Source organism: Ahaetulla prasina, chromosome 9 (genome assembly GCF_028640845.1).
Source record: "Ahaetulla prasina isolate Xishuangbanna chromosome 9, ASM2864084v1, whole genome shotgun sequence".
Classification (NCBI taxonomy): domain Eukaryota; kingdom Metazoa; phylum Chordata; class Lepidosauria; order Squamata; family Colubridae; genus Ahaetulla; species Ahaetulla prasina.
In genome coordinates, this window is record NC_080547.1 from 18,659,623 (window position 1) to 18,687,471 (window position 27,849).

At 44.7% G+C, this 27,849-nt stretch overlaps 1 protein-coding gene across 2 annotated transcripts in view; it reads left to right on the plus strand.

Moving 5' to 3' along the window:
* The first annotated feature begins 2,144 nt into the window (after positions 1 to 2,144).
* Positions 2,145 to 27,849, plus strand: part of SNX19 (sorting nexin 19) — a 64,376-nt gene continuing 38,671 nt past the window's right edge. Inside the window, exons 1-8 of one of the 2 annotated variants that reach the window (XR_009156491.1) lie at positions 2,145 to 4,643; positions 5,298 to 5,436; positions 8,294 to 8,394; positions 10,146 to 10,265; positions 12,463 to 12,593; positions 15,819 to 15,906; positions 16,005 to 16,182; positions 19,308 to 19,437. Coding sequence is in view for 1 of the 2 variants with exons in the window: in XM_058194534.1 (XP_058050517.1) it covers positions 2,985 to 4,643; positions 5,298 to 5,436; positions 8,294 to 8,394; positions 10,146 to 10,265; positions 12,463 to 12,593; positions 15,819 to 15,906; positions 16,005 to 16,182; positions 19,308 to 19,437 (2,546 nt within the window). In the remaining variant the exon portion in view is untranslated. The remainder of the gene's footprint in view (positions 4,644 to 5,297; positions 5,437 to 8,293; positions 8,395 to 10,145; positions 10,266 to 12,462; positions 12,594 to 15,818; positions 15,907 to 16,004; positions 16,183 to 19,307; positions 19,438 to 27,849) is intronic. The other variant, XM_058194534.1, reaches the window with a different exon arrangement.

A 27,849-nucleotide genomic window follows, 5' to 3' on the forward strand; every position in this document is an offset into this window, starting at 1 on the left:
TGGCCAAGTGTGATTGGACACACAAGGAATTTGTCTTGGTGTATATGCTCTCAGTGTACATAAAAGAATAGAATAGAATAGAATAGAATGGAATAGAATAGAATAGAATTTTTTATTGGCCAAGTGTGATTGGACACACAAGGAATTTGTCTTGGTGCATATGCTCTCAGAGTACATAAAACAAAAGATATCTTCATCAAGGTACAACACTTACAACACTTAATGATAATCATAGAGTACAAATAAGCAATCAGGAAACAATATCAATATAAATCGTAAGGATACAAGCAACAAAGTTACAGTCATACAGTCATAAGTGGAAGGACATGGGTGATGGGAAAGATGAGAAGACTAATAATAATAGTAAGACTTAGTGAATAGTTTGACAGTGTTGAGGGAATTATTTGTTTAGCAGAGTGATGGCATTTGGGAAAAAATTGTTCTTGTGTCAAGTTGTTCTGGTGTGCAGTGCTCTATAGCGTCGTTTTGAGGGTAGGAGTTGAAACAGTTGAAAAGTCCACTGTAACAACATCACCAAAAAGGCATTAAGAGTTGTAAACCTAATTTTGCGTAGCTTCTTCTCTGGTAGTATTACACTACTAACCAGAGCATACAAAACATTTGCTAGACCAATTTTCGAATACAGCTCTGGAACCCGCACTGCTTATCGGACATTAATACAATTGAATGTGTCCAGAAATATTTCACAAGAAGAGTCCTCCACTCCTCCGCTTGCAACAAAATACCTTATGCCACCAGATTCCCAATTTTGGGCGTAGAAAATTTAAAACTATGCCACCTTCGGTATGACCTAAGCATAGCTCATAAAATCATCTGCTATAACGTCCTACCTGTCAATGACTACTTCAGCTCCAACCGCAACAATACACGAGCACACAATAGTGACAAACTTAAGGTAAACTGCACGAAACTCAATTGCAGAATATATGACTTCAGCAACAGAATGGTCAATGCCTGGAATGCACTACCTGACTCTGTGGTTTCTTCCCCAAACCCCCCAAATTTTAACCTTAGACTGGCTACTGTTGACCTGACCCCATTCCTAAGAGGTCTGTAAGGGGTGTGCATAAGAGCACCAGTGTGCCTACCGTCCCTGTCCTAATGTACCCTTTAATTGTATTCATTTTATGTATTCAATTCAGGCTTATACTTATATATATATTAACTAATACGTACTCAACAAATAAATAAATAAAATTAAAAAATAAAACCAATTTCAGCAGAACATGAGCAGAAAGTTTATTCTATTCTATTCCATTCCATTCTATTCTTCAATATCTATTCTATTCTATTCTATTCTATTCTGTCTGTTTATTTTATTCTCCAATATTTATTCTATTCTATTCTATTCTATTCTATTCTATTCTATTGTTTATTCTATTCTCTGTTTATCCTATTCTATTCTCCAATATCTATTCTATTCTATCTCTATTTATTCTAGTCTAATCTGTTTATTCTACTTTATTCGCCAATATTTATTCTATTCTATTCTATCTGTTTATTCTATTCTATTCGCCAATATTTATTCTATCCTATCCTATCCTATCCTATCCTATCCTATCCTATCCTATCCTATCCTATCCTATCCTATCTCTGTCTATTCTATTCTATTCTATTCTATTCTATTATCTATTTAATCTATTTTATTCTCCAATATTTATTCTATTCTATCTATGTTTATTCTATTCTATTCTATTCTATTCTATCCTATTCTATTCCATTCCACTCCAATTCTATCTCTTTATTCTCTTCTCATCCAAGACGCTTCTCAGAACTGAAGAAGCTTCCTGCAGGAGAAAGCGAAACGTTTTAAAAGGAGAAAGAAAAGAAAAAAAACAACCAACCCAAGAAAGTCAACTTGCCTCTTTGGGTTGAACGTTAAAATCTCATTCCCCCCACCCTTTTTTTTTTTTAGGAGCTCAGAAGGCCGAAGAAACCCAGAACAGCGGCGGGAGCATCACAAGCCCAACGCCGCGGCGGCCCTGGGCTCCTTCGGCGGCTCGGAGCCTCGATCGCCAGATGGCACTGCCATTCCCCGACGCGCCCGGGTTACGCTTCCCTCTTGGTAGCTCTTTAGCAACCGGGGAAAGGGGCCGGCCAGGCGAAGGCAAAAAAAAAAAAAAAGCTTTGCAAAGCTCCAGCAAAAAAAAACCCTCCCAAAAATGCGGCAGGTTTGCAAAAAAAAAGAGCCCAGCCGGAGATTGCAAAAGAAGAGCTTTTTTTGCAGGACCCTGCGTGCGCATGCGCGCGAGACAGAGACCCGGGAATGCGATGACGCAGCGCGAGCGGCGGGGGGGGGGGCAGCCCCACGCGCGTGGGAGGAGCGGCTGCAAACGTCACCAAAGCCTCAAACTCCCCCCCCCACACACTTTCCTTCTCCTCGCTTTGCAAACGGGACGCCGAGTTGAGCCGCTCGGCGAGTCGACTTTTTAATTTAAAATTTATTTTATTTTTTATTTTATTTTTTTGCTGAATTCCCCTCCTTCCCTCCCCCGGCTTTTATTATTACTATTATTATTATTATTATTATTATTTTTTTGCATTTTGCATTTTTTTTTTTTTGCATCGCTGCCTTCCCAAAACAAACCAAAAACAAAACTCGAGAAGGATTTGCAAAGTGCTGAGAGTGGCCTGGAACGACTCCACCCCCTCCCGGGCCTTTGGTTTTTCCTGTGCATTTTTTTGGCCTTTTGGTTTTTGGCCTGCGATTGCCAAGGCAGCCTGGTGTAGGGAGCTAGCTGGTGGCGGTGGATTTGAACCCAGCCCTTGCAAAATTGCACGGTGCAAGAAGAACCCAACCCCGGCGTGCAAACCGAAGAGCCCCCCCCCCCCTTGTAGAGCGAGAGAACTGGATGGGATGTTTTAGCAGCGCATCCCTGCGTGCAAACTCCCACCTATGGGGAGCAGCCCTGTGATTTAGTTCAAAAGCACGAGAGAGCGGTCATTAAGGTTAGGGACCAAAGATGCTGAGGATGCCGGAACAAGGTGTGGGCCTAGGCGACCTGGCCGGCAGTAGGAAGATGATGGCCTTAGGGGCTCTGGTGGGCTGGTTGCTGGTGGTCCACTTACTGGTCAACGTCTGGTTGCTCTGCATCTTATCGGGGTTGCTGGCCTTACTGGGGGCTTGGTTGGGCTCTCAGGTGGTGGTTGGCACCAACCACAGAATTCACCTGGAGAGGTTTCTTCCCCTGGAAGGCTGCCCTCCAAATCCCGAGTCGGAGAAGGAGTTGGAGGAAGAGATCCGGAATATTATCCAAAAGATCATTCGGGATTTCGTCTCGTCTTGGTACCGGGGGGTAAGCCGCGAGCAGAACTTTGAGAAGGAGGTGGAGAAAGCCATGATGGGGTTGGCTTTGGAGCTCCAGAAGAGGATGCAACTGGTAGACAAGAAGGCCTTGACCCGAAAGGTGCTCCTCCTGGCCGGGTGCCACCTTCAGGCCTACAAGAAGGTCCAGGAGCAATGGAAGGAGGCGGAAAACCACGGAGAACCTTCTGAAGAGGCCAGTAGACTGTGGCAAGCCTACTGTGAATTCTCAGAACCTCATTTGGCTCTTCAGAGTCCTACGCATCAAGCGGAATATACCAGGCGCGTGGTGGACTTGCTGCTACGGGTCTTGGTGCCCGAGCCCCATCTGGAAAGCAGGACTGGGCGCTTTGTGGTAGTGGAGCTGGTGACTTGCAACGTGTTGATGCCCATGATCAACAAAATGGCGGACCCCGACTGGCTCAACCAGCTGTTGATTGACCTTTGCTCCAGGAAGGCCGCCAGCACTGCCAAGATCGCGGAGACTTCCCCGGAAGAATTGGCCGCCTCCTCAAGCCAACCCGTGATGATGGGTGTATTGCCTCCAGACCTTCAGCCGGAAATGGCTATCGAGGGCGATAAAACCCTACGGAGGGATTCCGAAGCTTTCCACAGGAACGTAGTAGATAGCTTGGAGGACTTCCTGATAGAGGGGAAGGAGCCCGTTGACCGAGCGCTGAGCACTCCCGTGAATGAGAAGGATGACGGGAGCATGGCTGCGCCCCTGCTTCACCCAGGTAGCCTTGGGTCCTTCTTCCCCAGTGGAGACTTGGAAGTCGAGTCTCCCATGTCTGATGCGGGGAAAGACTCCGGCTCCTTGATCGTCGTGTCTGCAGAAGAACTCTTTGCTAGCTCCCTCCTTGATTTGGAAGGGCCTCTTGACGTGTATCCAGAAGACAGCTTGGGAGAGAAAGACAGGGGTGCGGAGGATATTGCTGAGGGCTTCCCCTCTGAAGCCAACCTGCAGGCCACCTCCCTCGGGCCGTGTCCTGACATCCACATAGAGCCCGTGGCTGAAGACACCTTCGCTTCCTTGACTGATCTTCTGGAGGACCCAGAGAAGATCTTCTTGAGAAGGCCATCCTACTTGGGGAAAGAGTTGGAGCCACCGGGGAGCTTGGCAAACAGCCCTCAGGATCTGGCCCAGCTGCCCAGCTTGCTTTCTTCCTCCCCCACTGCCCCAATGGGCACTTTCAGCTTTGAGCCACTCAGTCCTGATGGTCCTGTCGTCATCCAGAACCTGCGTATTACAGGAACAATCACGGCTCGAGAGCACAGTGGAACAGGGTTCCATCCTTACACCTTGTACACTGTGAAGGTAATCCATGCCTCCTTCCTCCCTCCCTTCCTCCCTCCCTCCCTCCTTCTCCTTCCCATCTCCCTCCCTCCCTCCTTCTCCTTCCCATCTTCTTTCCTTCCTCCCTCCTTCTCCTTCCCATCTCCCTCCCTCCCTCCTTCTCATCCCCATCTCCTTCCTTCTTCTCCTTCCTTCCTTTCTTTCTTCCCTGCCTCCATTCTTCTCATTCCCATCTCCTCCCTCCCTCCCTCCTTCTCAGTCCCATCTTCCTTCCCACCCTTCCTTCTCCTTCCCCTCTCCTTCCCCCCCCCTCCTCCTTCCCATCTCCTTCCTCCTTCTCCTTCCTTCCTTTCTTCCTTCCTTCCGTGTCTCCCTCCTTCTCTTCCCATCTCCTCCCTCCCTCCTTCTCATTCCCATCTTCCTTCCTTCCTTCCTTCCTTCCTTCCTTCCTTCCTTCCTTGCCTCCCTTCTTCTCATTCCATTCTTCTTCCTTTCAACCAACCATGTTACTTTTCATCGTTACTTTTCATTGATCGTTCCGAATTGCCAACAGAGTCAGACCATCTCTTGAAGTCAAGACAAGCTTTAGACCGTTATTCATGGTTTAGTTTGGCAAACAAGTCAGCTTTTTCCTCACTGATGGTGGTATTTTTCTTCTTCTTCTTGCCCCCATAGTATGAGACAACATTAGACAGTGACAGCACTAACAGCCTCCAGCAAGTCGCATACCATACAGTGAACCGAAGATACCGCGAGTTCTTGAATCTGCAAACCCGGCTGGAAGAGAAACCAGATCTACGGAAATTCATAAAAAGTTAGTCCTTGAATTTTCTTTTCTGTGGAATCTTGTTATAGGCAAAGTGGGAGTTAATTAAGTTAATGTAGAACAGGGGTCTCCAATCGTGGCAACTTTAAGACTTGTGAACTACAACTCCCAGAATTCCTCAGCCAGCAAAGCTGAGGAATTCTGGGAGTTGAAGTCCACAAATCTTAAAAGTTGCCAAGGTTGAAGACCTCTGATGTAGAATGTGGGCATTCGTGAGGGGGTTTTTTTCTTCCCCTTTTCTCTCCGCTGGCAATTATGGTTGATTATTTATTTATTCCGTATGGCGTAGCAAATGCAACAGGGTGCATAAAACAACATATAAAATGTGTATTAAAATACACATGATTTATATTGTGACACACATTATGGTTAAGTAGGGGACGACAGATTAAATGAACTATTTGTAAAATCTCTGGATATATTGTCCATGGCATAGACAGCTTTGAGGAACAAACTTATTGCCAGAAAAGTGAAATAAAAGCAGATAAAGGCATAGTTTGACTAGCTCTGTGCCTGACCCATAATCTCTTTTCACAAGCTCTGTTTTAGTTCGAAGCACAGTTCTCTGCGGCACTTAATCCAGTACAGGTAGTCCTCGATTTATGACCACAATTAAGCCCAACTTTTTGTCGCTAAGCGAGACATTTAGGTGAGTTTTCCCTCTTTTACGACCTTTCTTGCCATATCTCTTAAGCGAATCGTTGCCGTTCTTAAGTTAGTCACATGGCTGTTAAGTGAATCTTGGCTTCCTCATTGACTCGGCTTGTCAGAAGGTCTCAAAATGAGATCACCTGATCCCAGGACGCTGCAACCGTCATAAATATGAGTCAGTTGCCAGACATCTGGATTTTAAACCCCGCATGACCGCGGGGATGCTGAAAGGGTTGTAAATAATGATTTTTTTTTCCACTGACGTCGTAACTTCGAACGATCACTAAACAAACTGTTGTAAATCGAGGACTGCCTATAATGTTGACTTTTCTCTCATGATGTGCTACGCCGTGTCCCCGTTTCTGACATTTGGCCTAATTGGCCAGGTTCTCACAGCCAGAGTGGATTTGATTTAAATCAAGATTTAAATTGTGATTTAAATCAGGGGTCTCCAACCTTGCTCCCTTTAAGACTTGTGGACTTCAACTCCCAGCTTTGCTGGCTGAGGGACTCTGGGAGTTGAAGTCCACAAGTCTTAAAGGGACCAAGGTTGGAGAGCCCCGATTTAAATCACTAGTAGAAAGGCTTGGTTTAAATCAACTTAATTTAAAACATAATTTTTAAAGAGCAACTGTCATCTCTGCCCCACATCCTTCTCTGACCCGCTGTTGACTCACCGACAGTCCCAGTCACTTTAAAGCAGCGGTTCTCAACCTGTGGGTCACGACCCCGTTGGGAGTTGAATGACAATTTGCCAGGGGTCGCCTAAGACCATCGGAAATATGGGAAGTATACTTGCGAGTCTAAGAATGGTTGACTCCACAAGCCAGCTGCAGGCTCTTCAAATCGCTAGCCGAATTCGGCTTCAGGCGCGATGAATTAAAAAAGAGAGAAATCTTTGCTCTGATGTCTCCCTCTTGAGCCAGCTGCAATCACTCCCAATCGCTAGCCTAATCAGGCTTCAGGCGCGATAACCTTAATAGGGGAGGAGTCTCCGCTTTAATGCCTCCGTCCTCAAGGCAATCGCAAGCAGTTCAGATCGCTAGCCAATACGGCTTCAGGCGCGATAAATTCAAAACGAAAATAATTTTACGGTTGGGGTCGCCATATCGTGGGGAATTGTATTAAAGGGGTCGCAGCACTATAAAGGTTGAGAACCACTGCTTTAAAGGGACGACTGGTGATGTGGCAGTGACACAACAAAGTGAGTGATGTGGCAGGCAGTAAGTGAATGGATGCCCGCTAACAGGCGCTGCCATGATGGATCTGAAATGACAGGTGCTCTTTAATATTATATTTATAAGCTGCTTAAAAGGTTTCACTTTCATTTTTACCGCTTGCCCTTCCTCCTCACACTTAGAGCCTGGTGGTACAGATGCCTTTCTCTTCAAACAATCATAGAGTTTGTCGCGTACATAGATTTGCAAAACAAGGGGATAAAGGAATATTCCTACACTTCGTTTTATGATTGATCTCACGGTTACTGTGAAATTGGTGCGAATGCATCGATGCAGTGCACGTTATCTCGGCTTGCAGAGCTTGGATTCATTGAATGAGTTTCCCCAAACTTGCAGAATATACAACCTCGTGTTACATCACTAAGCTCCATTTCATGCTGATTAAACTAAATTATGAATGTGTCTTCAATAGAAAACTATCTTTAGATAGATTTTTTTTTTGTACGCCAAAAGCATTTTATGAGAATAAACATGATAAAAATAAAATCTGATTTAAATTTTTTAAAAAATGATTTTTTTGAAAAAAAATCATCGGTTTTTATCCACTCTGCTCACAAATCCTCTGGACGTGATTTACAACTCACGTGGGTCAAATTAATAGAACATAGACAGCAGAAAACCACCTCTCATACAACAAATCATATTACGGCCTAGCACAAGGTTTGTCAACCTTAGCAGCTTGAAGACGTGCGGACTTGAACTCCCAGAATTCCCCAGCCAGCCAGGGAAATTCTGGGAGTTGAAGTCCACATCTTTTCAAGTTGCCAAATTTGAGAAACCCTCTGACCTAGCGTGATGCAAAAACTGACTGAAAGATGCTGGGTTTTATTGCAAACCGTTTGAAAACCTCTCAATATGTTACTCATGAGTGATAAGCTAGTATGATTAACGTTGCAATAAAATTACTCTTGTTTGTTTGTTTGTTTGTTTGTTTGTTTTAAAAAAACCCACGACAGACATAAAAGGTCCCAAAAAGCTATTTCCGGATCTTCCGTTTGGAAACATGGACACAGAGAAAGTTGAAGCCAGAAAAAGTCTCTTGGAATCGTTCTTGAAGGTCAGGATTTCTTCCTGCTACTCATTTAGCAATAGCAATAGCACTTAGACTTACATACTGCTTCACAGTGCTTTTACAGCCCTCTCTAAGGGGTTTACAGAGTCAGCATATTGGCCCCAACAATCTGGGTCCTCATTTTACCCACCTCGGAAGGATGGAAGGCTGAGTCAACCTTGAGCCAGTGAGACTCGAACTGCAGGCAGCCGGCAGGCAGTAGAAATAACCTACAGTATTGCAGTCTCACCACTGCGCCACCCTGGGCCTCCCTCCCTCCCTTCCCACTTTCTCCCTTCCTTCTTTAGCATTTAGCAATAGCACTTATTTATTTATTTATTTATTTATTTATTTATTTATTTTTATAATTACATTTCTATACCGCACCATCTCCCGAAGGACTCAGGGCGGTTTACAGCCATATTAAAATACACACACCAATACAAATATAAATATAATAAAGAATAGAATAGAATAGAATAGAATAGAATAGAATAGAATAGAATAGAATAGAATAGAATAGAATAGAATTTCTATTTCTGGCAATCCTTATGATTTATATTGATATATTGACCATCAATTGTGTTGTAAATGTTGTACCTTGATGAACGTATCTTTTCTTTTATGTACACTGAGAGCATATGCACCAAGACAAATTCCTTGTGTGTCCAATCACACTTGGCCAATAAAAATTCTATTCTATAATAAATAACAATATTAAAAAACAATTAAAAACAAATATTTCATGGCCGAATCACTAAAACGGTCAAAGACCGATTTAAAACCCATTAAAATTTCGCTAAAATGTTTCTTAAGCTAGTCCCGCGCGATGAAATAATAAGGTCTTCAGTTCACGTTTGAAGGCCCGGAGGTCGGGGAGTTGGCGTAGCCCCGGAGGTAGCTCGTTCCAAAGGGCCGGTGCTGCCACAGAGAAGGCTCTCCCCCTGGGGGCCGCCAACCTACATTGTTTGGTCGACGGCACCCTGAGGAGGCTCGCTCTGTGGGAGCGCACAGGTCGTTGGGAGGCTGTCGGCGGCAGAAGGTGGTCTCGTAAATAGCCCGGTCCTAAGCCATGGAGCGCTTTAAAGGTGGTAACCAGCACCTTGAAATGCGCCCGGAAGGCTACCGGCAGCCAGTGCAGGCCGCGCAGGATGGGTGTTATATGAGAGCAACGCTGTGCTCCCTCTATCACCCGCGCAGCCGCATTCTGGACTAGCTGGAGCCTCCTGGTGCTCTTCAAGGGGAGCCCCATGTAGAGAGCTACATACTGTTATGTAGTTCAAGGGGAGCCCCATGTAGAGAGCTACATACTGTTAGACTTACATACTGTTTTACAGTGCTTTTACAGCCCTCTCTAAGTGATTTACAGAGTCAGCCTCTTGCCCCCGACAATCTGGGTCCTCATTTTACCCACCTCAGAAGGATGGAAGGCCGAGTCAACCTTGAGCCTGGTGAGATTCGATCTGCCAAACTGCTGGCAGTCGGCAGTCAGCAGAAGTAGCCTGCAGTACTTGCACTCTAAATCTGGCCTAGTTTTATCGTCATTTTTAAAAACTCGCGTAAAAATGCCCAATAGGTCATAAAAATAAAAGGAATAGCAGGTGGGATCCTCCCTCCCTTGTCCAATTCAGCAATCCATCCCCTCGCCTCAAAATGTTGAATACAGCGCTCTGCTCTTAATGATGACCCAACCCCTCCCCTAAGCCTCTGGTGGGAATGTTTCTTGGCTTCACTGCTTCTCTCCTTGCCTGTTGCAGCAACTGTGCGCAATTCCTGAGATCACCAATAGTGAAGAAATGCAAGAATTCCTCGCCTTGAACACGGACGCAAGGATTGCCTTCGTCAAAAAGCCATTTGTGGTCTCCAGGATTGATAAGGTAATGCGTTAGATGTTGTCAACAACATGTCAGGGTTCCAAGTAACACTCCCAACGAAAGAAAACTTTGAGGCTTGAGTTTCCTCAAAGTTCCATTTTATTAGAGATGTCATATTGGCACATCTGGGACAACCTGAATCTGAAAGCTTCCGGGTTTTCCCCACCCAAAGGAAAATTCAAGTCCCTGCCCAGCACCCACATGTCCATCACACGGTCCAATCAAAGCATCGTCCCAACTGGAGATGCCTCCCAATTTCATCCGTCCAGGTATAGGACAAGATGTCCTTGACTCTCTGAGAAAGGAATGTTGTTATGACTACATATCACCCCGGCTCCATACAATCCCCGCTCCCAGTTTCCCACAGTAGTAAATTTGGCAGGCCGGAAGGCCCAATGCAAAAGATGGCTTCCAGGCCTAACACAGCATTCCTATACATCAAGGGTATAGGTCAAACTCAAGGCCTCACAGCCATATCTGGCCCACGGGGTGCATAGATCTGGCCCATGGGGCCGCTCTGGAAAAAATGAAGGATCAGCCTGCAGTGTCTCTGCCAGTGAAAACGGAGTTCGGGAGGGCCGCACACAGCCCTCCTGGGTTCCGTTTTTGGCCATGACGTCCTCTGCACTGTTCTGCCAGCGAAAACGGAGCTCAGGAAGTTCCGTTTTCACTGGCAGAGGGCTGCAGGAGGCTATCGTGGCTGAAAACGGAGCTGACGCTGGCCAAGCACAGTCTCCCCAAGGTCCATTTTCGCTGGCAGAGGGCTGCAGGAGCTGTTGCAGCCGAAAACAGAGTCTCGACAAGTGACCCCGGCCCCCCGGAAGTTTGATCTTGACCGGCTCAAGGTTGACTCAGCCTTCCATCCTTCTGAAGTGGGTAAAATGAGGACCCAGATTGTTGCGAGAAATATGCTGACTCTGTAAAAACCGTTTAGAAAAACCGTTTATTCTACAGAGGAATTATTGAGTCTGTCATTTGCACCTCTATAACTGTCTGGTTCGGTTCTGCAACCCAACAAGAAAAACACAGACTTCAGAGGATAATTAGAACTGCAGAAAAAATAATTGCTACCAACCTGCCTTCCATTGAGGACCTGTATACTGCACGAATCAAGAAGAGGGCCGTGAAAATATTTGCAGATCCCTCGCATCCTGGACATAAAGTGTTTCAACTCCTACCCTCAAAACAATGCTATAGAGCACTGCACACCAGAACAACTAGACACAAGGACAGTTTTTTCCCGAAGGCCATCACTCTGCTAAACAAATAATTCCCTCAACACTGTCAGACTATTTACTGAATCTGCACTACTATTAATCGTCTCATAGTTCCCATCACCAATCTCTTTCCACTTATGACTGTATGACTATAACTTGTTGCTGGCAATCCTTATGATTTATATTGATATATTGACCATCAATTGTGTTGTAAATGTTGTACCTTGATGAAGGTATCTTTTCTTTTATGTACACAGAGCGTATGCACCAAGACAAATTCCTTGTGTGTCCAATCACACTTGGCCAATAAAATTCTATTCTATTCTATTCTAGAGAGGGCTGTAAAGCACTGTAAAGTAGTATATAAGGCTATTGCTAGTGCTGTTTAGTGACCGTTCAGAGTTAACAACGGCACTGAAAAAAGTGACTCACGACTGTTTCAGACACGAGGCAACTGAGGGTTGCATATTTATGACGGTCGCAGCGTCTATCCCCTTTCTTGACCTTCTAACTAGCAAAGTCAATGGGGAAGCCAGGTTAACCATGTTGCTAACCTAACAACTGCAGTTATTCACTTAACCACTGGCAATAAAACTCCTAAAATGCTAAGTGAATTTTAACAATTTTGTTAATTTAACAATGAACAAATTTGGGGCTCAATTGTGGTCGTAGGTTGAGGACTACCGTCCTATATTGTCTTTTATCATCATCATTTAACGACCCCATAATCCCTTGCGGGGTGGAGTCTGGGCAGCTGAATGGAGCTAGCAGAGTGTTTTACTGGCCAGATGCCCTTCTTGTTGTCAGTGCGGAGTTTCGTTCAGCAGATAAATTCTCAATGTGCTTAGAGAGAGAAATATCTGCCCCTACTTGGGATCGAACTCACAGCCTCCTGATTGTGAAGCGAGAGCTCTACCTCTAGGCTACACCGCACCACTTCTATATTGTCATTTATGTCAGTGGATATTTCCTTTTTATTGCAGATTGTAATGAATGCCATTGTGGATACCTTAAAAACGGCATTTCCCAGACCTGAGCCACAAAGTCCTACAGAAGAACTCAGTGAGACCGAAGTGGATGGGAAACAGCCAACGGATGGAAAGAAATCCAATAAGTAAGACTCTTCCCGTTGAGCTCAAATGTATAAATCCATAGTAGCAACTCCTTTCTGCAGCCTGAAGTCATAACTGCCATGAATATCTTTACTGGTTCACTTAGGGAATAAATTCTCCACGACCTGCAAAAGTTAATCTGTGCAAGTTCATGTCTTGAACAAGAGTCTAGTTCTGCTGGTATTTTTTTCAGAAATTAGAGGTGGATTTCTTGCCTCACAATCAGGAGGTTGTGAGTTCGATCCTAGGTGGAGGCAGATGTAGGGTCTCCTGCTTGGGCAGGGGGTTGGACTAGATGACCCACAATGTCCCTTCCAACTCTGTTAATCTGTTAAAAGAACATCTGTTAAAAAAAAGATAGGGGAGAAATACTGTATACTTCCCCCCCCACCTAAAAGAGGCTGAAAATTGGGGTGTGTCTTATACACCAAATGTAGCCCCGCCCACCCTGCGGCCCCCATCCTTCGGCCTCCGTTTGTCCTCTTCCTGGCTGCAGAGATTGCCACAGACAACGGCTTGCATTTTTGGGTGCTGTGTGTTGCGTTTTCAGCCTCCAAACGCTCCGTTTGAGATCCCTTCAAGGCTGCGGGGATCGCCAAAGCACATTGCTGCCAATCGCCGGCCAAAAACACATCACGCTTGGAGGCTTAAAATGCGACGCGTGGTGTCCAAAATGGCTACCCGGAACAGCTGCTGCCTACTCTTATCCCTTCCGAGCTTCACTGGAGCTCCCTCCGACGATCAGCTGTGCTTTCGAAGCTTTTTTTTCAGCCCTAACCAGGCGCTAGCGAGTGAAGCGATCTTCCGCGCTTTGCCTGCTTTTCTCATTGCTTCTCTCTCTGACGATCAGCTGTGCTTTAGAAGCTGTTTTTAAGCCTCAACCAGCCGCGTGTGAGTATAGCAGTGAAATTCTGCCGGTTCTATCCGGATTGTGCGATTTGGTAGCGGTGGTAGGCTCCGTCCACCTGCCCGGACGTCATCACGTCCCATTCTTGACCCTCTGCGCACGTGGAGAAGGCTCTGCGCGTGCGTGCAGGAGGTGCATACACTCACATTTGCAAACCAGTAGCAAAGGTAAGTGAATTTCACCCCTGGCACGGGCACTCAAAACCAGTGAACTAATACGCTGAAGCTGATCAGGCTAAGGACGCTAGCCAGATGAATACCTGGAAGACAGAATTTTTTCCCCCCCTATTTTCCTCCCCAAAAACTAAGGTGCGTCTTATATTCCAACAAATAACGGTATTTCATATGGTCCTTCAGAAATAGCTGTTTAATTATTCTGGGTCTTTAGCGGTGGTTATTGCTAACGGTGTTGGCATCATTGAGTTGACTACTAAACTTTTGCTGCCCCTGAAAGAATTGTAATGTTCGGATTCTTATCTATATTTCTCCCCCCACCCCACCCCTCCCGAAAGAGATCTGATTTCAGTAAAGTGATCGAATGGAGGTTAGAAGATCATTGTATTTTTAAAATCTTGGCTGGACGTGACATTCCTAAGCGGTGAACAGACCGCTTTTGCTTTGTCTAAGTAATCCCATCAAATATTAAGAGAGAGGATGTTTGCAAATCGTGGTTCGGGTTTGATTCTGTGAACGTGGTTTAGGGTCCCAGTGGATTCTTTTCGATTTGCTTCCTGCTCAGGGTTTTACTTTAAAATGGTCCATAGGAAGGGTGCTTCCCCCCAAACGATCGGGTACAGCTGGAACAGGAACAGAAATAAGCCTGCAAATCGTTTGTTTGAATGGTTGGAAAGCGGGTTAGCTGTTGAGATCTCTTTGTTTGTAGGAACTACACAAGTTTTCAAAAATACAAATAAACCATATGCTAGGACAATTTACCAGTGGAACAGCTAACCTCCAGAAAACATGGGTGCTCCATTAATGGAGGTTTTTAAGAAGAGATTGGACAGTCACTTGTCTGAATTACTATAGGTTCTCCTGCTTGAGCAGAGGGCTGGACTACAAGACCTCCAAGGTCCCTTCCAAGTCTTCTATTCTATTCTATTCTATTCTATTCTATTCCATGCCATTCCATTCCATTCCATTCCTAATTCTAATTCTAATTCTAATTCTAATTCTAATTCTAATTCTAATTCTATTCTATTCTATTCTATTCTATTCTATTCTATTCCTAGTTCTAATTCTAATTTTTACTCTATTTTATTCCATTCCATTCCATTCCTTCTCTTCTCTTCTCTTCTCTTCTCTTCTCTTCTCTTCTCTTCTCTTCTCTTCTCCTCAACTCAACACACTACACTACACTACACTACATTCTATTCTATTCTAATTCTAATTCTAATTCTAATTCTAATTTCTACTCCTAATTCTACTTCTATTCTATTCCTAATTCTAATTTCTATTTCTATTCCTAATTCTAATTCTATTCTAATTCTAATTCTAATTCTAATTCTAATTCTAATTCTAATTCTAATTCTTATTCTATTCTATTCTATTCTATTCTATTCTATTCTATTCTATTCTATTCTATTCCTAATTCTAATTCTAAACACTGGGCTTGTTGGCTGCAAAGAGCTTAGTGATGTAACGAGGCTGTACATTCTGCAATATTTTCATTTTTGGTAAACGCATTCAATGAATCCAAGCTTTGGAAGCTAACTTGGTGGGAAGGTAACATCATTCCGTGCGCCTTTGGCCTTTAGTTATGCCAGCCACATGACCACAGAAACATCTTCGGGCAGTGCTGGCTCTTCAGCTTTGAAACGGAGATGAGCACCACCCCCTAGAGTTGGGAACACTAGCACATAGGTGCAAGGGGAACCTTTACCTTTAATATGCAAGTAGTCCAGGTTCAAATCCCAGAAGGGTATGACTAGCTGATAATTGCTAAATCGCTTGAAATAGATCTATACTAATCTCCCTTTATTTCTTTGTTGGTAAAACATAAATTCAACACAACCTATTATTAAGTTAGCCAGAAGAAAATACAGATGCCTCCTATAGCAACTTCTTGTAAACAGGTTTGGAAAGAATTGGAGAAGCCACAACATTGTGCGTTTTCTCTCACTTGTTGACAAAGTTATAACTATTGACATGGGTTGTTGTTGTTGTTATTGTTGTTTTGCAGCTGCTGATAATCACAGAATTGTTGTCGAGCAGCCAGCCATTGGAAGCAACGTATCCACGGGAGTGATGTAGCTCCTCAGAGAAATGCCGGATTAAATGAATGAATAAATACTGTGTTTTCCTGCCTCTCTTTTTCACAGGTCGAAGCTGAAATTTACGTCTGGCAAAATGCTAAATGTGGTCGGAACACCAGAGAAGATTTTGTATTCTTTCAGGGAGGGCACGAACGTAAGTCTGTCTTCAATCTGAGAAATGAAGGAATGCTTCCAATAAGTTAGCAGAAAGAAACCTTTTCCCATTTTGTTCCCATCCTCCTCTTCGTTTAGGCCTCTGAAGTCCTCTCCTTGGCAAGAATGGAGTCCTTTATTCAGAAGCAGGAGAGGTTCCTGGAGTCCATGTCCTGCGAAGGTCCAGAAAGAGAGGGTGATGAAGAATCTCCCTCAGATTTGAACCCAAAGCCCGTAGAGGTGCTGCAGCAAACATCAGATGAAGACACAAACTCTGGTATGTTCTCTTCAGCTCCAAAATTTGCTTCCTTCTGCTCCTGTTTGCTTCATATTCTGCTTTTCCATAGGGTGTGTAGCAGGGATGGTATACACTTACCTTCGCTACCGGTTCGCAAATGCGAGCGGGCATTCGCAGAACGTCAAAAACAGGATGTGATGACGTCCAGGTGGGTGGGCGGAGTCTCCCACACCTGGCACTACCGGTTCGCACGAACCGGATAGAACAATTGAATACCACCACTGGTGTGCAGATGTTCTCCAACCTTGCTCAACCCAGGTTAGAAATTGCAAACTTCAGCTCCACCATTAACATCCTACCTGTAGTTAGAGGCACAGGTTAAAGAAGGTTGAGCGCTGCTATCCTACAGACCTGAAAAACGCTCAGGTGGGGAATTAAACTGAAACCCACCGTGGCAAACATTTTGAGACCTGGCAGAACGAAACCCTTGTGGCAGCCATTCTGTAAAAGTGTACCACACATATTGACAGTTCCAGATGGGCTCATCAACGCCAAATCATTGGACTTCTCTGAAGGAGACAGCACTGACTTTATACAGGTTGATCGACAGCTCAACCTGTATAAAGGTGAAATCCTCCGAGGTCTGCTACCAGGTACTTACGGGACCGCCTACTGTTACCTCATGCCTCCCACCGACCCGTACGCTCACACAGAGAGAGACTTCTCAGGATGCCGTCCCGCCAAACAATGTCGGCTGGCGGCCCCCAGGGGAAGATCCTTCTCTGTGGGGGCTCCTACCCTCTGGAACGAACTTCCCCCTGGTTTACGCCAAATACCTGACCTTCGGACCTTCCGCCGCGAATTGAAAACACATTTATTTATTCGCGTGGGGCTGGCTTAAATTTTGTTGGTTTTTAACTTTATATTATGAATTTTAATGGGTTTTTAGAATTTTAAATGTTTTAAAGTCTTAGGCCAATTGTGTAATAAGTTTTTTAATTCTTGTTTTAATTGCATATTGTATTGTTTGTTTTTATTTTGGCTGAGTCCTTCGGGAGAAGGGCGGTATAGAAATCTAATTAATAATAATAAATAATAATAATAATAATAATAATAATGCATGCGCGATGGATGCCAAACACGCACTTTGTGCGCAGGCACACTGCAAGCGCTACTGCGCAGCGCTGAAAAAGGAGGCTTAAGAAGATAAGTAGAACAGCGAGAGGAAGGGAACAACTGTGCCATTTGATTTAATACAAATCCCGCTGCACAGCTGATCGTTGGAAATACCGATTCCTCTGAACTGGTAGCATTTATTACTACCGGTTCACTCGAACCGGTCCTATCCGGTAGCATTTCACCCTTGCTTTTGCCTATCCTGTCACGAAACGTCCTCAATTACGAAGGCAATAAAGAGAAGCTTTTGAAGTAGAAATGGCCTCCGTAGTCAAACTGGGAATCGGCCACAAGGTGGCAGCAGCATAGCATGGATTTGAAATAATTCCTCATGAAAGTTACTGAGGATTTAAAGCAATACTGAATTAAGGGCCAGCTTGCAATCTATTAAACGCGTTTTCCCCAGTGGTGGTATTCAGCCAGTGCGCACCAGTTCGGGAGAACCGGTAGCTAACTTTCTGAGCAGTTTGACAAACTGGTTGTTGGAAGAAATCATTAGGGTGGAGAACCAGTTGTTAAATTACTGGAATCCCACCACCGGTTTTCCCTAGCCACCAAATTCCTCTTGGAAGGCAGTTTTGCAGCGCAAAACGATTGCCTGCGACACGCAGCGCATATTACGGGCTGGGAAAAGGTAAAAGAGGCACGAAAGCTGAGGTTGCGTAAGGATTAGCTCGGGACGTCATCTCTACAGATGAGGCAGCATCTCTTTATAGCAGGCCTGGAAATCAAAGCAGGCACTTCCTGATCTCCTGAATGCTTGTGGCTTCTCACATTGCAGCGTGCCGCAGTTCTTAGATGGTTCCCGCATCTAAGTAATGATTAAAGTCGAAGCAGCTCGGTTTTGACATGAGCCAAGGTTGGCCGCAGGTCATCCTCAAGTTGCAACTGGAATGGAGCCTGGCCGTTGCAGTCACTCATTCCGATGATAGTTACGTGTGAGACACTCATGATCCCCTTGCTTAATGACCTCTATCTCAGCTTTTCCTGATACGGTCATTAAGCCACGATTATCGTGGCGGCTACAATACTAGCACAATCGGGGTGGGGAAAAAGCCATGTTCGTAAGGCTGAATGAAGTCTGGATTCTCCTTATTGTTTTGTTTTCATTCTGCAAATTAACTACTTTGATTATCTGTTTCTCCCTCGCTTCCTGAACTAATTTGTTTAACTGCCTTTAAGAAGGAACAGTAATCCTATGGTAATCTCGTGGCCTAATCTGGAATAAGCCAAGAAGAGTTGGCACGTCTTTTTTTCTTTTAAGGAGGGATAAAAAGCTATTTTTAGACTTTTTAAATCCCGCCTTTATGATTTTTATAAATAACTGAAGGTGGTGAATAGGCCTGACACTCCTTCCTCCTCCTACCTTCCCCACAACAACAACCTTGGGAGACGGTTTGGGATGAGAGGGAGGGACTGGCTCAAAGCCACCCAGCCTGCTTTTGTGCCCAAGGTGGGACTAGAATTCACTGTCTCCTGGTGATTCGTCCAAAAGTCACCCGTGCAGCTTTCATGCCTAAGGCAGAACTAGAATTCACAAATTCCTGGTGATTGACACAAAGTTACCCAGCCTGCTTTTGTGCCTAAGCTGGGTCTAGAACTCACTGTCTCCTGGTGATTGGTTCAAAGTCACCAGCCAGCTTTCTTGCCTTAAACTAGAATTCAAAGGTTTCCTGTGACTGGCCCTGAATCATCCAGTCTGCTTTTGTGCCTAAGGTGAGACTAGAATTCACAGTCTCTTGATGACTGGGCCGAAGTCACCCAGGTGGCTTTAGTGCCCAAAGCAGGACTAGAACTCACAGTCTCCCGGTTTCTAGCCTAATACCTCCACTAGTACACCAAACTTAATGGTTAAGTGCATATACTATTCATGGTGATGTGATCTCTAGTATCTCAACTGGAGTTAGGAAAAAAACATGAAGGTGCTCTTACATGTATGGACAATAGTGAAGTTGTAGACCTGGTGTAAAATCTTCTTATGTTTGCAGGACAAGAGACTTTGCTGGCAGATGTGGTTCTGGATCTTCTTTGTCTGATCATGGTAGACCAGTGGAGTTGGCTTTGGTCAGAGAACATGCAGAAGATCCTACACCTGCTCTTCGGGACATTGATCCAAAGGTAAGGTTTTAGTGTGCAACCAGAATAACACAACTGGAACTTGGCTCTTGCTCTTGGTATGAGTAATCAAGCAAACCGTGGTTTTGAGTTGATTCCAGAAATTGGAGGAGTCAACCGGAAAGGTCGTTTTCTTAAATTATCACCTGCCTTCCCAGATAATTAAGCATTTGGAGGTTTTCCAGAGATGGCCTTTCAATGGTTTTCTGATTCTTTCTTGCTCCTAAATGAAGTTGTAAACAAGAGCCCAAAACACTGTCCAGAATCTACATCTACATGGAGGGAAGTATATAGTGGAGCACTCCGAGGCTCTGTTTTAGGCCCAGTACTCTTCAACATCTTCATCCACAACTTGGACAAGGGGATAGATGGGGAACTCATCAAATTTGCAGATGACACCAAGCTGGCAGGAATAGACAACACTCCAGAAGATAGGCTTACAATACAGAAGGATCTTGACAGACTAGAACATTGGGTGCTATCTAACAAAATAAAATTTAGTGGTGAGAAAAGTAAGGTTCTACATTTAGGCAAGAAAAACAAAATGCACAGGTACAGTATATGTGGTACCTCGCTCAATACTAGTAACTGTGAGAGGGATGTTGGAGTCCTAGTGGATAACCATTTAGATATGAGCCAGCAGTGTGCAGCAGCTGCCAAAAAAGCCAACACAGTTCTGGGCTGCATAAACAGAGGGATAGAATCAAAATCACATGATGTGTTAATACCACTTTATAAGGCCTTGGTAAGGCCACACTTGGAATCCTGCATCCAATTTTGGTCGCCACGATGCAAAAAATATGTTGAGACTCTAGAAAGAGTGCAGAGAAGAGCAACAAAGGTGATTAGGGGACTGGAGGCTAAAACATATGAAGAACGGTTGCAGGAACTGGGTATGTCTAGTTTAATAAAAAGAAGGACTTGGGGGGGACATGATAGCAGTGTTCCAATATCTCAGGGGTTGCCACAAAGAAGAGGGAGTCAAACTATTCTCCAAAGCACCTGAGGGTAGGACAAGAAGCAATGGGTGGAAACTCATCAAGGAGAGAAGCAACTTAGAACTAAGGAGAAATTTCCTGACAGATAGAACAATTAATCAGTGGAACAACTTGCTTCCAGAAGTTTTGAATTCTCCAACATTGGAAGTTTTTAAGAAGAGGTTGGATAACCATTTGTCTGAAGTGGTGTAGTTTTTCCTGCCTAAGCAGGGGGTTGGACTAGATGACCTCCATGGTCCCTTCCAACTCTGTTATTCTAAATTCTGAATGAACGTCACCCATTGAAATGTACTTAAATACACTTAACAGAATTTTGTATTTATTAAATAACCAGCTCAATAGCGATGCGAATGTTGAATTTTTGCTGATGGTCTGTTTATCTCCCCGCTCCCCTCCTTTCCCGTATACCCGGCAGTCCCGAAGGACAGCTGTCTGGGGTACGAAGGACATCATATTCACAGTCTAGCTTATTTGAGCTATTTGAAGCAAAGGTTGCCAAAAAATGTTGAGGTCAAGGGAATGCTAATAGGTACAAGCCTGCTGATTTTCTTTTTAAAGATAAGCAGGTCAGGAAGAATGAGCGCGCTTCTGAAAATGAGCTTTTAAAAATGGAGCGAACAAGCGGGAAGCCGATACCCTTGGACGGAAGATGCTTCGAGGCACGAGGACATTCAGGGGAATGTCATACCTCACTCAAATGCTGGACTGTCACCAAGCCTGGGGCAGTGCTGATAAAGATGTATGCTTCTTCGGAGAGAAGCGGATGAGGTGGAAGCGAGTCCCAACCGAGCTGACTTGCAAACATTGCCCGTACAGCGTTGCAACTTAAAACGAAAATGGGAGTTTTGAGACCCGGGATTTTGGTCCCGAGTTCAGCTGTCGCAGATCACAAGATCAGGAGAAGTAGTGTGCAAAATGGAAGGGCTTAATGTCCCATCCTAGTATATAGAGTAGAATACAGCTGGAAGGGACCTTGGAGGTCTTCTAGTCCAGCCCCCTGCTCAAGCAGGAGAACCTATTACCATTTCAGACAAGTGATTGTCCAGTCTCTTCTTAAAAACCTCCAGTGATGAAGACTCACAACTTCTGAAGGCAGCTTCTGTTTCACTGGTTAATTGTCCTCCCTGTTAGAAAGTTTCTCCTTAATTCCAGGTTGCTTCTCTTCTTGGTTAGTTTCCAACCATTGTTTCTTGTCCTGCCCTCAGGTGCTTTGGAGAATAATTTGACCCCCTCTTCTTTGTGGCAGACCCTCAAATGGTGGAACACCGCTATCATGTCCCCCCTAATTCTTCTTTTCTTTAGACTAGCCAAACCCAAATGGTGCAGCCGTTCTTCATACATTTTAGTTTCCAGGCCTTTGATCATCTTAGTTGCTCTTCTCGGAACTTTTTCCAAAAGTCTCAACAATCTTTTTTGTAGTATGGTGACCAATCTTGGTTGCAGTATTCTAGGAATGGTCTTACTAGGGTTTTATAAAGCGGTACTAATACTTCACGTGATCTTGATTCTTTGCCTCTCTTTATACAACCAAGGGTTGTATTAGCTTTTTTGGCTCCTATGGCACACTGCTGGCTCATATTCAAGTGACCATCCACTAAGTCTCTCTCTCTCACACACACACACTCACACGTCTCCTCTTTTGCTGGAATTGGGTATGTCTACTTTAATGAAAAGAAGGACTAGGGGTGACATGATAGCAATCTTCCAATATCTCAGGGGCTGCCACAAAGAAGAGGGAGTCAAGCTATTCTCTAAAGAGAATAACTCACTGTTCCATAGATCACAAGAGCTCATTCTTCCCGACTTTTCTCCAGATCCGGTACACCGGCTGGAAAGGTCCTGGCATACCCTAGATGTCCGGAGAGCCCTCCGTATATATATCAAGCGTACCGCCTCTCTCAGGAGGACTGATATTTCATATATAAATATGAAAAATAAAATAAATAAATAAAAATAAAGCACCTGAGGGCAGGACAAGAAGCAACAGGTGGAAACTAATCAAGGAGAGAAGCAACTTAGAACTAAGGAGAAATTTCCTGACAGTTAGAACAATTAATCAGTGGAACAACTTGCCTGCAGAAGTTGTGAATGCTCCAACACTGGATGTTTTAAAGAAAATGTTGGATAACCATTTGTCTGAAGTGGTGTAGGGTTTCCTGCCTGGGCAGGGGGTTGGACTAGAAGACCTCCAAGGTCCCTTCCAATTCTGTTATTCTACTCTACTCTACTGTACTCTACTCTGTTCTAATTGTGGATCCAGGGAAGTAGAAATTCTCACTCACTTTGTCCTTGTGGATCCAGGATAGCGTAAGATTTCCATCGCAAAGAAGACGTTTGTTAAGTGGATTTGGTCCTTTTGATGGCCTTTCTTGACACAATTGTTAAGAGAATCTGGCTTCCCCCTTGACTTTGCTCATCAGAAGGTCACAAAAGAGGGTCACGTGACCCTGGGATATTGCCGCCGTATGAATTCATACAAGCCAGGTGACAAGCGGCTGAATTTTGGTCATGTGACCACGTGTAATTGCAAAAATGCATTCATAAGTGACTTTTTGCAGCGCCGTCGTAACTTCGAATGGTCTCTAAATGAACCGTGTGATAAAGTCAAGGAGTACTTTGAAACCCAGAATCCCTAGTAGGGCAAGATGGTGGTAGGGCAGAAAGCAGTGGGGAAGCATTAAATCTCTGCTGATGTTGGCTTGTTTGAATCACGCTTAACGCCTCGCTCTGCCACTTTCCTTGCATTTTGCCAAAAAATTGGATTGCATTCACCGGGCCTTCAAAACGTCTGCGGTGTGGACTTTCAGGAAAGGATGGAATCCTGGTTGCTGATTCTTGTGAACCTGTCTTATGAAATGGGACTTAACATAACATAACATAACATCAGAGTTGGAAGGGACCTTGGAGGCCTTCTAGTCCAACCCCCTGCCCAGGCAGGAAACCCTACACCATCTCAGTCAGATGGTTATCCAACATTTTCTTAAAAATTTCCAGTGTTGGAGCATTCACAACTTCTGCAGGCAAGTCGTTCCACTGATTAATTGTTCTAACTGTCAGGAAATTTCTCCTTAGTTCTAAGTTGCTTCTCTCCTTGATTAGTTTCCAACCACTGCTTCTTGTCCTACCCTCAGGTGCTTTGGAGAACAGCCCGACTCCCTCTTCTTTGTGGCAGCCCCTGAGATATTGGAACACAACTGTCATGTCTCCCCTAGTCCTTCTTTTTGTTAAACTAGACATACCCAGTTCCTGCAACCGTTCTTCATATGTTTTAGCCTCCAGTCCCCTAATCATCTTTGTTGCTCTTCTCTGCACTCTTTCTAGAGTCTCAACATCTTTTTTACATCGTGGCGACCAAAACTGGATGCAATATTCCAAGTGTGGCCTTACCAAGGCATTATAAAGTGGTATTAACACTTCACGTGATCTTGATTCTATCCCTCTGTTTATGCAGCCCAGAACTGTGTTGGCTTTTTTAACAGCTGCTGCACACTGCTGGCTCATATCTAAATGGTTGTCCACTAGGACTCCAAGATCCCTCTCACAGTTACTACTATTGAGCAAGGTACCAAATATCCGGTACCTGTGCATTTTGTTTTTCTTGCCTAAATATAGAACCTTACTTTTTTCACTGTTGAATTTCATTTTGTTAGATAGCGCCCAATGTTCAAGTCTGTCAAGATCTTTCTGTAACTTGAGCCTATCTTCTGGAGTGTTGGCTATTCCTGCCAGCTTGGTGTCATCTGCAAATTTGATGAGTTCCCCATCTATCCCCTCGTCCAAGTCATTGATGAAGAAGTTGAAGAGTACTGGGCCTAAAACAGAGCCTTGGGGTACTCCACTGCATACTTCCCTTCATGTGGATGTAGTTCCATTGAGGACTACACGTTGAGTGCGGTTGGTCAGCCAGTTACTTATTGTGTCTGTGCCCCCTGAGCCGGGCCCCCTGCCAGAAAGTGACTTGGAAAGTGAGGGGGAAGGGCCATCAGGACTTACCTCGGAAGCACCGGCTTCCCTGGCTCAGCTCCAGGATCCAGAGGCAGGCCAGGTAGAGGAGATAACGAGGCCTCCGTCCCCTGACTCTTTCCCCCCCCAGGCCACACCTCCAGACCCAGCTGATGGCAGTCAGGCCTGGCTGGACCCTAGGTTTCGTAGGCAGGAGAGGCGGGAACAACAGAAGCAGGGGTGGGGCAGGCCTAGGAAGTGCTGAGTCATGGAGCCACACCCCACAGGATATAAAACCAGCGAGGGCTGCTGTGCCTCTTCGTAGCAGGCAAATCAACTGCTTGACTAGAGCTGAAGTACTGTTTGTTCCTGGGCGACTCATCGGCATCAAGGGAGATAACAGTCACTTGGCAGATGCTCGCTAGTTTGCTGCCAGAGCTGATAATGCCAGCTAATTAAGTCATCGCTCGGACGGAGGCGAGGGGGGACAGAACAGGACTTTATAAAGGGAAGAGAATGAACTGGCTCAGCCGAGATGTTCCGGAGAAGGCCATGTTGTGGCCCGTCGGCTGCCAACTGAGCTAGCAGCAGAGTCAGACGAAGAGGAGGTGTGTGGGGGGCTAGGCCGGCTTCGGAGCCTTTGGAAGGCTCTGATAAGGAAACAGCATCAGAAACAGAGCCAGGGTCAGGGCCTTCCGTCCTCCCCCAGGTGGAGAGGCAGCTGCCTTCAGGGCCTGAGTTGGGTGAGGAACAGATGGGGCCCATCCCAGATGCGCGTATGTTTAGAGAGGAGAGGAGAGCAAAGGAAAACAATAAGCTGGCTCTCGGGGAAAAGCAGATGTAGACCCCTCCCTGGCTAGGAAATAAATACTAGGGCAGTGATGGCTAACCTTTTTGACGTCACGTGCCAAAAGCGGGAGGAGCGCAAGGGGGTGCCCCCCCCCCCGCCTGACCAGCCCCTCCTCCCCCGTGCATGCATGTGCGACTCCCCACGCATGCGTGGTGGAGCTGAGCTGGGCGACGGCTCGTGTGCCCGCAGAGAAGGCTCAGCCTGCCATAGGTTCCCCATCACGGTACTAGGGGTTTGGGAATGGCCGTTTGTCGCAAACAACCGTTCATTTTCTAGTATGCAAGCAATTCGGATTCCTTGGCCAGAACCAGGTTTGTCGGGACTAATTACGTTTGGTTTTTGTTTATCCATGTGCATAAAAGACTGTTTCTGCCCTGCTTTGAAAAAGGGGTTTGTTTTACTCGCAAGTAAGCAGCTTACTTCTACTTACTTACGAAGGTTGGGTCAAAACAGGCCGATCCTGATGGAACAAGCTGCTCTGGACTCAGATAAAAAGTTCGGGGATCAAATTCCTACGTCTTAGAAGCAAATTCTTCCATCCAGGTTTAGCTATGGTTAGGGTCAACGCAGCGCAGTTGGAAGTACATCGGGATTCACAAGATGTCGTTTATTAGACCTCAGTAAGTGATCAGGGACTGCGTTCTAGGTTTTTTTTCCACTTTAAAAAAAAAAAAAAAATATTAAACACTTTTTCCGTTTTCTATGACAATATCCATCTTTACCGCACTTCGGTAACCCTCGCACATATGTGGTAGTCATTCCTGACTCTAGGGGGCGGTGCTCATCTCCGTTTCAAAGCCAAAGAGCCAGCGCTGTCTGAAGATGCCTCCGTGGTCATGTGGCTGGCATGACTCAATGCCAAAGGCGCACGGAACGCTGTTTCCTTCCCACAAAAGGTGGTCCCTATTTTTCTACTTGCATTTTTTACTTGCTTTCGAACTGCTAGGTTGGTAGAAGCTGGGACAAGTCCCTGGAGCTCACCCCGTTACATGGCACTAGGGATTCGAACCGCTGAACTGCCGACCTTTCGATCAACAAGCTCAGCTTCTTAGCCACTGAGCCACCGTGTCATATGTATGCCCATATGAGGTATGTACCTCATATGTACATACAGGTTATTTCCATTTTTCTTGTATACATTATAATTAGTAACTCTTAATAAGGTATCTTAGTGTTTACACTGCGTGCTTGTTATAGTTACATAATGTATATTCATTTTTATCACATCTTACCTTACTTTAACATCCTTAATTTTTACTTCTATTTTTCTAACCAGTTGTATCATAAAGTCCCAATCAAATAATAGTTTCTACTCTGTCTTTTACTAGTTTTTTTTTTCACTCTGTGGGACCAACATGGTCTTGATAGACGATATAGGAGAAGAAGAAAAATGGCCACAGAGAACATCAGCGGGGAAAAGTTTCAAAAGGCAACTCCTGAAAAAGCATTGACTTATGTCCCTTTAAAACAAGGGTCTCCAACCTTGGCAACTTTAAGCCTGCGGGACTTCAACTCCCAGAATTCCCCAGCCAGCAAAGCAGGCTGGGGAATTCTGGGAGTTGAAGTCCCCCAGGCTTAAGGTTACCAAGGTTGGAGACCCCTGCTTTTAAAAAAAAAACATCATATGTAAATAATCACAGGGCATTTTGGGCTTGGATTTGACCATTCTTTTGGGGCTGAGTCTGTATCCCGTACAGGTAGTCCTCAATTTACAACCAATTCATTTAGTGACTGTTCGAAGGGTCACTTAAGTGAAAAAAAAGTGACTTAGGCACTTTATAATGCCTTGGTAAGGCCACACTTGGAATATTGCATTCAGTTTTGGTCGCCACGATGTAAAAAAGATGCTGAGACTCTAGAAAGAGTGCAGAGAAGAGCAACAAAGATGATTAGGGGACTGGAGGCTAAAACATATGAAAAATGGTTGCAGGAACTCGGTATATCTAGTTTAATGAAAAGAAGGACAAGGGGAGACATGATAGCAGTATTCCAATATCTCAGGGGTTGCCACAAAGAAGAGGGAGTCAAACTATTCTCCAAAGCACCTGAGGGTAGAACAAGAAGCAATGGGTGGAAACTGATCAAGGAGAGATGCAACTTAGAACTAAGGAGAAATTTCCTGACAGACAGAACAATTAATCAGTGGAACAATTTGCCTGCAGAAGTTGTGAATGTTCCAATACTGGAAATTTTTAAGAAGATGTTGGATAACCATTTGTCTGAAATGGTGTAGGGTTTCCTGCCTGGGCTGGGGGTTGGACTAGTAGACCTCCAAGGTCCCTTCCAACTATGTTATTACTATTATTAAGAAGTTATAAAGTACTTCTGTGCTTCTTCCCAGATAATACTCTGGCTATGACGTTGCCAGGACTTGAACTCAGTTTTCCTTTTGGCACGGTGGGTTCTGTAGTGCATGCCTAGATCTTAACTGAAGCAACATCTTTCTTTTCCCCTGGAAACTGTCATAACTCAACAAGCACCAAGCATCTTGGCTTGGGTTATTTGGCCACGTTCTAGTAGCCGTAATTATTGCTGCTACTCTTTCTTTTATGGCTGTTCTTTGTAAAAAAAAAAAAAAAAAGCCTCAAATTCAGGGTCCCCTGGCAATAATGTCAGATTTTGAGA